The following is a 13047-nucleotide window of genomic DNA, read 5'->3' on the forward strand; positions in this document are numbered from 1 at the left end:
ATCCAGTTAATTTTGTATTTTTAGTAGAGATGGGGTTTTTCCATGTTAGTCAGGCTGGTCTCGAACTCCCAACCTCAGGTGATCTGCCTGCCTCAGCCTCCCAAAGTGCGAGGATTACAGGCATGAGCCACCGCACCTGGCCAGGATCCTTCTCTCTTACTGCTTGCATGGGTGACCTCTTTGTGATACAGGGAAGAGTGAGAAAAGGAGGAGGCTCAGCACCAAACCCTGAATAATTCCAGCTTTAATCCAACATAACAGAAGGAAATTTATATCAGGAAAAAATAAATATACAATTTTAAAAAAATAAATGCAGGGTTTTTCTCGCTATACTGTGAAGGCTGGTCTCAAACTCCTGACCTCAAGCAATCTTCCTGCCTCACTGAATAGCTTGGGACTACAGAAATGTGCCACTGTGACTGGCTCCGCATAGATTTATAAGGCCTAGCTTTCTTTCTTTTCTTTTTTATTTTTTTTTGAGATGGAATTTCACTCTTTTTTTGCCCAGGCTGGAGTGCAATGGCACAATCTCAGCTCACTGCAACCTCTGCCCGCCGAGTTCAAGCGATTCTCCTGCCTCAGCCTCCTGAGTAGCTGGGATTACAGGTGCCCGCCACCACGCCTGGCTAATATTTGTATTTTTAGTAGAGATGGGGTTTCACCATGTTGGCCAGGCTGGTCTCAGACTCCTGACCTTCGGTGATCCACCCGCCTCAGCCTCCCAAAGTGCTAGGATTACAGGCATGAGCCACCGTGCCTGGCCAGGCCTAGCTTTCTTATAAGCTTTTGGTCTAGGGAGAATCTTGTACCAGTCTAAGTATCCTAGCAGTTTTTCTTTTTTTTTTTTTTTGAGACGGAGTCTCGCTCTGTCGCCCAGGCTGGAGTGCAGTGGCACAATCTCGGCTCACTGCAAGCTCTGCCTCCCGGGTTCACGCCATTCTCCTGCCTCAGCCTCTCCGAGTAGCTGGGACTACAGGCGCCCGCAACCACGCCCGGCTAATTTTTTTTTTTTTGTATTTTTAGTAGAGACGGGGTTTCACCGTGGTCTCGATCTGCTGACCTCGTGATCCGCCCGCCTCGGCCTCCCAAAGTGCTGAGATTACAAGCGTGAGCCACCGCGCCCGGCCATTTCCTAGCAGTTTTTCATCTTACCTTGGCTCAAACCTAGACCATTCAATTTTATATAGATAGAAATGACCTGGAAGATCAGAGGTATTTTTTCTTTAGTTTTTCTCCTCTTCATGATTCCATGCCACAAATTCCATTTTTATGCCTAGAAGACATGTCTAAGCCAGCTCAGAATCACTCACCATCCAGCTTTTTCAGTTTGGGCACTCTCTTGGTTGCTTCTTCAATCCAGTTATTCTCAGCAGAATGTTTCTCTTCCAAGGGATTGCCTACAAACACCAGGTCTTCCAGGCATGGCAGTTCTGCCAGCTTCACAAACTCAGCTACAAGTAAAAGAATATTTTCCATATTAAAACAGCAAGTTTTGGCTGGGTGCGGTGGCTCACGCCTGTAATCCCAGAGCTTTGGGAGGACAAGGCGGGCAGATCACGAGGTCAGGAGATCGAGACCATCCTGGCTAACACAGTGAAACCCCATCTCTACTAAAAATACAAAAATAAGCCAGGCGTGGTGGTGGGTGCCTGTAGTCCCAGCTACTCAGGAGGCTGAGGCAGGAGAATTGCTTGAACCCGGGAGATGGAGGTTGCAGTGAGCTGAGGCTGCACCAGCGCACTCCAGACTGGGCGACAGAGCAAGACTCTGTCTCAAAAAAAAAAAAAAAAAAAAAAAACACAGCAAGTTTTACTGTTACAATTTTGGGGATTACATTCCAATATCATTAACCCTCAGTTTGTGACTATTCATGACAATTAGTTGTTTAAGATTTTGAAGAAAGCTAGGAAAGTTATACCATATAAAGTCATTCTCAGAAGACATTACAGGATGGGAGGGAAAAAGAAGACATACCTCTCTACTTTAAATGCTAGCATAAGGATGAAATAAGACGAGATGAGATTCAAAGTCAAAAAGAACAAATCACTCTCCAGTGACAGGTCTTCTTCATGCTGTGCTGCATCAGTGTAGGTTAAGCTAATCTGCCTTTGTCTGTACCCATTCCCTCATCTTTGAATTCTTAAAACAACTCATTCAAATCTCTATTGCAGAACTTATCACACAGTTTTACTTTTTTTTGTTTTGAGAGAGTCTCCTTCTGTCACTCAGGCTGGAGTGCAATGGCATGATCTCCACTCGCTACAACCTCTGTCTCCTGGGTTAAAGCAACTCTCATGCCTCAGCCTCCCAAGTAGCTGGGACTACAGGCATGTACCACCACACCTGGCTATGTTTTTGTATTTTTGTATTTTTACAAAAAAAATTTTGGGTTTTGCTATGTTGGCCAGGCTAGTCTCAAACTCCTGACCTCAGGTGATCCGCCCTCCTTGGCCTCCCTAATTGTTGGGATTACCAGCAAGAGCCACTGCACCTGGCCTCTTATCACACAGTTTTATAATTATCAGCTTACAAACTAATTTTCCCCACTAAGCTGTGAACTCCTTGAGGGCAGGGATAATGTCCTATTCAACTATGTATCCAAAGAGACTGGTATAGTTCATCACATATAACTGAATGAATTATGTACAATAAAAAAGCAAAGTAACATAGATATCAAATAAGTCTTCTATCTATGAAGTATTAAATTTAAACTTATTACTTCAGCCTTTGGATAATAGCTTAAATTTTTTTCATGATTAATAGGACCAGGACCTATCAGATGATATTCATCCTTATTTTTTTTCAGGTTCTTTCACTTTATTTTTTATTTTTATTATACTTTAAGTTTTAGGGTACATGCGCACAACGTGCAGGTCTGTTACATATGTATACATGTGCCATGCTGGTATGCTGTACCCATTAACTCGTCATTTAACGTTAGGTATTTGAAACGGAGTCTCACTCTGTTGCCCAGGCTGGAGTGCAGTGGCGCGATCTCAGCTCACTGCAAGCTCCGCCTCCCGGGTTCACGCCATTCTCCTGCCTCAGCCTCCCAAGTAGCTGGGACTACAGGCGCCCGCCACGATGCCCGGCTAATTTTTTTGTATTTTTAGTAGAGACGGGGTTTCACCGTGTTAGCCAGGATGGTCTCGATCTCCTGACCTCGTGATCCACCCGCCTCGGCCTCCCAAAGTTCTGGGATTATAGGCGTGAGCCACCACGCCCGGCCCATCCTAAGTAAATATTTAAATATAAATGTTAAGCATTTAAAATTTAGAAACTCCTATAGCTACTTCTCTCTGAGCTTAGACATAAATGTTCCCACTTTCTCTCTGTGCTTAGAAATAAACGTTCTCGTTTTGCATCTTTTCCCTCTCGGACTATTTTCTATAAACAGGCGGTAGAAGGTTAGCAAAGGGCCACTCTCAGCTTACCCCAGTCTTTTACCAGGTTGTTAGACATGTAGAGAATCTTCAATTTCTTCATTACGTGGATCCCTTTCAACTTCTCAATAAAATTGTAGGAGATCCACAGTTCTTCTAACGTGTCCCCTACTGCCTCCTGAAAAGGAACAAAATTTGATTTATGTTTATGTTTAACCTTTTCTTTCTGTCTCCTTCTTTATAAACATATACATAATGGCTTTCAAAGTGAACTTAGACACTGCCTGTCTACTTGTAGAAGAGCTAGTAGTTGTGTGGGAGTTTTTCTCATTGAGGGAGCTAAGTAGAACATTCCATTCCCTTCTTCAAACTAATCTGAACTCTTCCTTCTCTGATTGCGCCACTAAAAAAAAAAACAAAAAACAAAAAACACAAAACATAATATGTTACTAAGAATAGCTACTGAAATCACCAAGAGGGGAAATAATGGCACTATCTTATCACGTTCATTAATGGTATGGTTTTCAAATTACATTCCTAGAGAGTATATTATTTGGTCCTTACAATATCTGCTTTAAAGCAGATAAGGCAGGTTATTTGATTTCTATTATAGAGGGATTAAGGGCTTTTTCTAAGAACACACTGCTATTAAATAATAGAGCTAGGTCTAAAATTCAGGGTCTTCTCCAACATTTATTATGATAATTTTCAAACATAAAAAAGTTGTTTTTTGTTTTGTTTTGTTTGAGACAGGGTCTCGCTCTGTCACCCAGACTGGGGTGCAGTGGCACACTCACAGCTAACTGCAGTCTCAACCTCCCCTGGGCTCAAGCAATCCTCTCACCTCAACCTCCCTAGTAGCTGGGACTACAGGTACACACTACCACATCTGGCTAATTTTTGTCTTCTTGGTAGAGATGGGTTTTGTAGAGATGTTGTCCAGGCTGGTCTTGAACTCCTGGACTCAAGGAATCTGCCTGCCTCGGCCTCCCAAAATGCTGGGATTAAGGCATGAGCCACTGTGCCCAGCCAATAATACAATTTCCTTTAAATATTTGTTAAGTAGATAATAAAGACAAGATTTTTGTGAAGCAGTCTAGTGACTATCAATGAGGAAAACCTGGCAAAGTTTGAGTGAATAAATTCAGTGAAATCTGTCATTAAATAAGCTGACTCTTTTGAGAACTGGACAATAACTGAACAGTCATTTAGCAAACTGGTCAGTTTCTGCATGTAAACAAGCCATTTCTCCCCTCAGTTTCTTACTCTGTAAAATGAGGAGATTGGCGCAATGAAATACCATCTCGTATACATTAGGATAGCTACTATCAAAATCACAGAAAATAGTAAGTATTAGTGAGGATGAGGAGAAATTGGAACCCTGTACACAGTTGGCAGGGAGGTAAAATGGTGCAGCTGCTATGGAAAACAATTTGGCAGTTCCTTAAAAAATTAAAACAATTATCATATAATAGTTGATATCACTTAACAGGGGATCCAGCCATTCCACTTCTGGGCACATATTCAGAAGAAATGAAAGTGGGATCTCGAGATATTGGTACACCCATGTTCACAGTAGCAAATTCACAATAGCCAAAAGATTGACGTGACCCAAGCGTCCACTGATAGACAAACGGATAAACAAAATATGGTATATACATACCACAATAGAATATCATTCAACATTAAGCAGGAACAGGCTGGGTGCAGTGGCTCACATCTGTAATCCTAACACTTTGGGAAGCCAAGGCGGGCGGCTCACCTGAGGTCAGGAGTTTGAGACCAGCCTGGCCAACGTGGTGAAATCCCATCTCTACTAAAAATATAAAAAAATTAGCCGGGCGTGGTGGCACATGCCTGTAGTCCCAGCTACTTTGGCGGCTGAGGCAGAAGAATCGCTTGAACCTGGGAGGTGGAGGTTGTAATGAGCCAAAATTGCGCCACTGCACTCCAGCCTCAGCAATACAGCAAGACTCAATCTCAAAAAAAAAAAAAAAAAATTAAGCAGAAAGGAAATTCTGACACATGCTACAACATGGATGAAACTTGAGGATATTACGCTAAGTTAAATAAGCCAGTCACAAAAAGATAAATGCTGTATGATATTACTTATATGAAATACCTAGAGTAGTTAAATTCGTAAAGATGGAAAGTGGAATGGTGGGTGCCAGGGATGGGGGAAGAGGCAGTAGGAAGCTATTGTATGCTTACAGAGGTTCAGATACGCAAGATAAAGAGAGTTCTGGAGATGGATGGTGATGGTCGTGCAAGTCTACTTACTACCACTGAACTATACACTTAAAAATGCTTTAGATTGTAAACTTTATGTTATGTATATTTCACCACCATAAAAAACATTGGAAAAAATGAGGAAGTTGGACAAGTTCTTTAAGGTTCCTCTCAGCTATTAAAATTTATGATTTTTTAAGGTCAACAAACCATTGTAAGTATTGAAAACAAAAAAGTAAATGTCTACTCTGTAAATAATATCATGTTGGAGGTTACAGAAGTGGGAGAGCTTTATGAAATGCCATAAAATCTATTTTTTTATTTGTTTTTTAATTTAGAGACGGTCTCAATCTGTTACCCAGGCTGCAGTACAGGGCACAATCAGTTCACCGCAGCCTTCAACTCCTGGGCTCAAATGATCCTCCTGCCTCAGCCCCCTGAGTAGTTAGAACAGGCACGTGCCACCATGCTTGGCTAATTAAAAAAAAAAATTTATTTTTTTTAGAGAGGGTCTCACTATGTTGTCTAGGCTGGTCTCAAACTCCTGGCCTCAAGCAATCCTGCCTCGACCTCCCAAAGTGCTAGGACTATAGGCGTGAGCCACCATGCCCAGCTGACCTCTATTTTAGACTATATGTAATGATGGATGATGATGATGATTATTGCTCTGTATAAAGTAATGAATCCAGGTAACACAATGTTGCTTGAAAATTGTGGGGATGTGATTTATAAACAGTTAAGAATTGTTGGTAGGTAGTTGATTACATGTTAAGTATACAAAAATAAATGGCTTTTATATTATTTAATATAAACAGGAAGGGTGTTAAAGAGAAATGCATCACAGCAACAAAAACTATAAATTACCCAGGAAATTAAAAATAGAACTACCATATGATTCAGCAATCTCACTACAGGGTATATAGCCAAAAGAAATGAAAACAGTATGTCAAAAAGATAGCTATCAGTACTCCCATGTTTACTGCAGCACTATTCACAATAGCCAAAATATGGAATCAACCTAAGTGTCCAATAATGAATGAATGGATAAAGAAAACATGGTATATCACACAATGGAATACTATTCAGCCATAAAAAAGCATGAAATCCTGTCATTTGTTACAATGTGAATGAACCTGGAGAACATTATGTTAAGTGACACATCAGACACAGAATGACACTGCATGATCTCACTCATATGTGGAATCTAAAAAAGTTGATCTCGGCCAGGTGCGGTGGCTCAAGCCTGTAATCCCAGCACTTTGGGAGGCCGAGGTGGGTGGATCACTTGAGGTCAGGAGTTTGAGACCAGCCTGACCAACAGGGTGAAACCCTGTCTCTACTCAATATATAAAATTAGCCAGGCGTGGTGGTGGGCACCTGTAATCCCAGCTACCTGGGAGGAAGAGGCAGGAGAATCGCTTGAACCTGGAAGGTGGAGGTTGCAGTGAGCCAAGATCACACCATTGCACTCCAGCCTGGGTAACAAGAGTGAACTTGTTATTCTCAAAATAATAATAATAATAATAATAATAAATAAAAAAAGTTGATCTCATGGAAGTAGAGAGCAGAACAGTAGTTACCAGAGACTGGAGAGGGGGGTGGGGGGCTGAGGGGAGGATGGGAATAAGTTGGTAAATGAGTACCAAGTTACAATTACATAGGAGAATAAGCTCTGGTGTTCTACTGCACAGCAGGTTAACTAAAGCTAACAATAATGTATACGGTCATGCAATGCATAATATTTCAATCAATGATTGACTCTATATACAATGGTGGTCCCATAAGATTATAATAGGGCTGAAAAATTCCTATTGCCTAGTGATATCCCAGCAGTCATAGTCCCAGTAGCACAAGGCATTCACGTTTGTGGTGATACTAGTGTAAACAAACCTACTGAGCCACCAGCCATACACATGCATAACACATACACTTATGTATAGTACATAATAATGATAGCAAATGACAATATTACTGGTTTATGTATTTACTATACTTTTTATAGTTATTTTAGATATACCCCTTCTACTTATTAAAAAAAGCTAACTGTAGGCTGGGCGTGGTGGCTCACGCCTGTGATCCCAGCACTTTGGGAGGCCGAGGCGGGTGGATCACCTAAGGTAGGGAGTTCGAGCCCAGCCTGACCAACATGGAGAAACCCTGTCTCTACTAAAAATCCAACAATAGCTGGGCGTGGTGGTGTATGCCTGTAATCCCAGCTACTCGGAAGGCTGAGGCAGAAGAATCACTTGAACCCGGGAGGCGGGGGTTGCAGTAAGCCGAGATTGTGCCGTTGCGCTCTGGCCTGGGCAACAAGAGCGAAACTCTGACTCAAAAAAAAAAAAAAAAGCTAACTGTAAAACAGCCTCAGGCAGGTCCTTAAGGAGGTATTCTAGAAAGAAGGCACTGTTGTCACAGGAAATGGTGGCTCCGTGTGTGTTACTGCCCCTGAAGACTTTCCAGTGGGACAAGATGTGGAGGTGGAAGACAGTGATACTGACTCTGGGTAGGCCTAGGCTAATGTATGTGTTTGTGTCTTCATTTTTAACAAAAATATGTAAAAAAGATTTAAAAATTTAAAGATAGAAAAAAGTTTATAGAAAGCTTATAGAATAATGAAATAAAGAAAGAAAATATTTTTGTACTGCTATACAAGTGTTTCCGGCTGTTATTACAAAAAAGTCAAAAAGTTAAAAAAAATTGAAAAGTTTTTAAAATTAAAAAAGTTGGCTGGGCGCAGCGGCTCATGCCTGTAATCCCAGCACTTTGGGAGGCCGAGGCGGGCAGATCACTTGAGGCCAGGAGTTCGAGACTAGCCTAGCCAACACAGAGAAACACTATCTGTACTAAAAATACAAAAAAAAAAAAAAAAAATTAGTCAGGCATGGTGGTGAGCACCTGTGATCCCAGCTACCCGGGAGGCTAAGGCAGGAGAATTGCTTGAACCAGGAGAATCACAGTGAACTGAGACTGAGCCACTGCACTCTAGCCTTGGCAACAGAGCGAGACTCTATCTCAAAAAAAAAAAAAGTTACAGTAAGCTAAGGTTCATTTCTTATTGAAGAAATAAAAACATATTAATATTATTATTTTTGAGACAGAGTTTTGCTCTTGTTGCCCAGGCTGGAGTACAAAGGTGTGATCTTGGCTCACTGCAACCTCCGCCTCCCAGGTTCAAGCGATTCTCCTGCCTCAGCCTTCCAAGTAACTGGAATTACAGGCATGTACCACCATGCCTGGCTAATTTTGTATTTTTAGTAGAAATGGGGTTTCTCCATGTTGGTCAGCCTGGTCTCGAACTCCCAACCTGAGGTGATCTGCCTGCCTCAGTCTCCCAAAGTGCTGGGATTACAGGCGTGAGCCACCATGCTCAGCTAAACATATTATTTTTATTTATTTATTCATTTATTTAGAGGCAGGGTCTTGCTCTATTGTCCAGGCTGGAGTGCAGTGGTGTGATCACAGCTCACTGCAAACTCTAACTCCTGGGCTCAAGCAATCCTCAGTTTCCTGATACCTAGGACTACAGTGTGCATCACCACACCCAACTAATATATATATATATATATATATATATATATATATATTTTTTTTTTTTTTTTTTTGTAGAGATGGGATCTCGCTATGTTGTCCATGCTTGACTCCAGCTACTGGCCTTAAGTGATCCCACCGCCTCAGCCTCCTCAAGTGCTGGCATTACAGATGTGAGCCACTGTGCCCAGCTAAAACATTGTTTATAAATTAAATGTAGCCTGTGTACAGTGTTTTATAAAATCTACAGTTGTGGACCGGGCGCGGTGGCTCAAGCCTGTAATCCCAGCACTTTGGGAGGCCGAGGCGGGTAGATCACCTGAGGTCAGGAGTTCAAGACCAGCCTGGCCAACATGGTGAAACCCCATCTCTAGTAAAAAATATAAAAACTAGCCGGGCATGGTGGTGGGCTCCTGTAATCCCAGCTATTCAGGAGGCTGAGGCAGGAGAGCTGCTTGAACCCAGGAGACGGAGGTTGCAGTGAGCCGACAGGGTGCCACTGCACTCCAGCCTCAGTGACAGAGTGAGACTCCGTCTCAAAAAAACAAAACAAACAAAAACCAAAAAAACCAACAACAACAAATAACAACAACAACAAAAAATCTATAGTTGTGTACAGTAATGTCCTAGGCCTTCACATTCACTCATCACTCACTCACTGACTCATCCAGAGAAACTTGCAGTCCTGCAAGCTCCATTTATGATAAATGCTCTATACGCCTGTATCATTTCTTATATTTTACGCTGTATTTTTACTGTACTTTTTCTATATTTAGATATACAAATACTTACCACTGTGTTCCAACTGCTTGCAGCACTCGGTACAATGATATGCTTGCTGAGCAGGTTTGTGGCCTAGGAGCAATAGGCTAAACCATATAGCCTATGTATGTAGTAGGCTATACCATCTAGGTTTATGTAAGCACACTCTGATGTTCGCACAACAACAAGATTGCCTAATGTTGCATTTCTCAGAATATATCCCAGTCATTATGTGATGCATGACTGTATTTCAAAATAGCTAGAAGAGAAGATTTTTAATGTTCTCACTACAAAGAAATAATAAGTGTTTGAGTGACTGATATGCTAATCACCTTGGTTTGATCATTACACAACGTATATATAGGTATCAAAACATCGCATTGTACCCCATGAATAAGTACAATTATAATGTGTCAATTTAAGAATGACTCAGAAATAAATCTTTGTACATGAAATATACAAGGTCTTACAGGAATTAAAACTATGGAATTCTACTGAAGGACATAAAAAATATGAATACATCTTCTCATAAGATTCATTATTATAAAGATGTGTAACTTCTCTCCAAATCAATCCACAAATTTAATATTTAGGAGTTTTTTCATACATGGACAAAGATGGTAGAGCAACACAGCTTGTACAAAAGATTGCAACAACCTAAGTGTCTGTCAGCCGTGGACTAGCTAAATATGTTAATACTATGCATTGAGGAAAACAACAAGGTGGAACTTACCTGTATGTGCTGAAATGGAATAATTTGCAAGATATATTAAGATAATTTGATAAAATGATTCTCAAGTTTCTCTGAAGAGTAAATGCCCATAAATATTTTGAAAAAGGAGAAAGGATTTTTCTTGATATCAAAATAAATTCTAAAGTTAAAGAAAATTAAAGCAGCATGATACTGAAGCTGAAATTTATAGAAAGAACAACAAACAGAAAGAAACTGACCATCCAGGAACCTACCCATGCATATCCAGGAGTTTAGCAGGTGGCATTTCCGAACAGTAGGAAAAAGAGACTTTTCAATAAATGGCTAACCAATTAAAGAAAGAAAAAAAAGACATGACACCTGCGCCTCATGACACATGTAAAAATAAACTCCAGATGAATTAAGAGTATAGACTTAAAATTTTTAATTAAAAAAGGGAAGATAAGACTATTTTTACAATCTAGTACCTACGACCTTCTATGTAAAATACAAAACACTGAAACCATAAACATTTGACTAACAAAAATTTTTAAATACCATTTGGCAACCACGAATAAGGTAAAGAGACAAGAAACAAACTAAGAGAAAATATATCAGTAGTTTTGAAAACTGCATTAAATTTCAATATGGAAACTGCGATCAGTTGCCGGGGTCTCAATAACGTGGCTTAAGTCTTCTGCTTCTTCCTCTTCTCTGCCTCCCCTTTCCTTCTGCCCTTCTCCTCTCCTTCATTAGCTTCTTTTTTGTTTGTTTATCCAATTATCTCTCAGTGAACACTTAGGTTGCTTCCACCTTTTGGCTATTATAAATAATGCTGCTACAAACATGAGTGCATTTTTTTGTTTGTATTTTTTAAGGAGAAAATAATCAGTATTTTAACAGAAAGAGTATGAATAATGTACACAGATTTAAAAAAATCAACAAGTATAAAAACAAAAATCTTGGCCAGGCACGGTGGCTCACGCCTGTAATCCCAGCACTGTTGGGAGGGCGAAGCAGGCGGATCACAAGGTCAGGAGTCCAGACAAGCACCGCCAATATGGTGAAACCCTGACTCTACTAAAAAACAGAAAAATTAGCCGGGCGTGGCGGCGGGTGCTTGTAGTCCCAGCTTCTTGGGAGGCTGAGGCAGGAGAATTGCTTGAACCCGGGAGGCGGAGGTTGCAGTGAGCCGAGATCCAGCCACTGTGCTCCAGTCTGGGGGATGCAGCGAGACTCCGTCTCAAAAAATAAATAAATAAATACAAATACAAAAGTCTTTCTCACCCTATACCCCAGCTCCCTTGCCCAGAAGTAACAGCTATCACCAGAAATACTCTATGCATATATGTACATATAAATATTCACTTTGCTTTTTCTACACTTAATATATCTTGCAAATTATTCCATTTCAACACACAGAGGGAGGTTCCACCTCATTGTTTTTCCTCAATGCATAGTATTTATTAATACATTTAGCTAGTCCACTGCTGATAGACGCTTAGATTGTTGCAGTCTTTTATATAAGCTATGTTGCAGTGAAATACTTGCTCCACCATCTTTGTCCATGTATGATAAACTCCTAAATATAGAATAGGTGGGACAAAGAAATACACATTGAATATTGTGATAGCTATTGACAAACTGCCTGTCTCAACAACAGTGTTTAAGAATGCCTGTTCACAACTGCTACTCCAGGCACACTGCCTATGGGGTAGCACTGCTGAAAAAAAAAAAAAAAAAAAGAATACCTGCTCACTATATTTGAATACTTTACATAACTGAGCCTCAGTTTCTTTACCTTAAAATAAGGATAATAGCATTATCTACTTGTGAGCTGGAAATGAGATAATGCATGTAAAGAGCCTACTGTGTGGTTAATAAATAATTACAACAATATAATAACATTTTCAATAATCGATAATTATTAGGAATATTAAAGAGCACCTATAATTCAGTAAGAAAAAGATAAATCTAGTAGAAAAATAGGTTAAAAATGTGTTTGGTCAATTTCCAAAAGATGAAACCTAAATGCTAGTATATAAAAAGATGTTCAGCTGGGCCCAGTGGCTCATGCCTGTAGTCCTAAGCACTTTGGGAGGCTGACATGGGCAGATTGCTTGAGCTCAGGAGTTCAAGACCAGCCTGGGCAACATGGCGAAACCATGTCTCTACAAAAAATAAAAAATATTAGCTGGGTGTGGTGGTGCGTGCCTGTAGTCCCAGGTACTTGGGAGGCTGAGGTGGGAGGATCACTTAAGCCCAGGAGGTCGAGGTTGCAGTGAGCTGAGATTGTGTCACTGCACTCCAGCCTGGGTGACAAAGTCAGACCGCCATCACACACACACACACACACACACACACACACACACACACACCCCCCAATATATATATAAAAATATATTTATATATATGTTTATAAAGAAAAGACATTCAAAGTCAGAACTGACTAGA

General features: G+C 40.6%; 1 protein-coding gene across 2 annotated transcripts in view; it reads right to left on the reverse strand.

Moving 5' to 3' along the window:
* Positions 1-13047, reverse strand: part of DNAL1 (dynein axonemal light chain 1) — a 54561-nt gene that overhangs the window by 9451 nt on the left and 32063 nt on the right. For both annotated transcript variants that reach the window (XR_009210333.1, XM_032135066.2), the window contains exons 6-7: positions 3435-3561; positions 1311-1451 (exon numbers count right to left, since the gene is read on the reverse strand). Coding sequence is in view for 1 of the 2 variants with exons in the window: in XM_032135066.2 (XP_031990957.1) it covers positions 1311-1451; positions 3435-3561 (268 nt within the window). In the remaining variant the exon portion in view is untranslated. The remainder of the gene's footprint in view (positions 1-1310; positions 1452-3434; positions 3562-13047) is intronic.

This window comes from Hylobates moloch, unplaced genomic scaffold, assembly GCF_009828535.3.
Source record: "Hylobates moloch isolate HMO894 unplaced genomic scaffold, HMol_V3 SCAFFOLD_16, whole genome shotgun sequence".
NCBI classification, from domain to species: Eukaryota; Metazoa; Chordata; class Mammalia; order Primates; family Hylobatidae; genus Hylobates; species Hylobates moloch.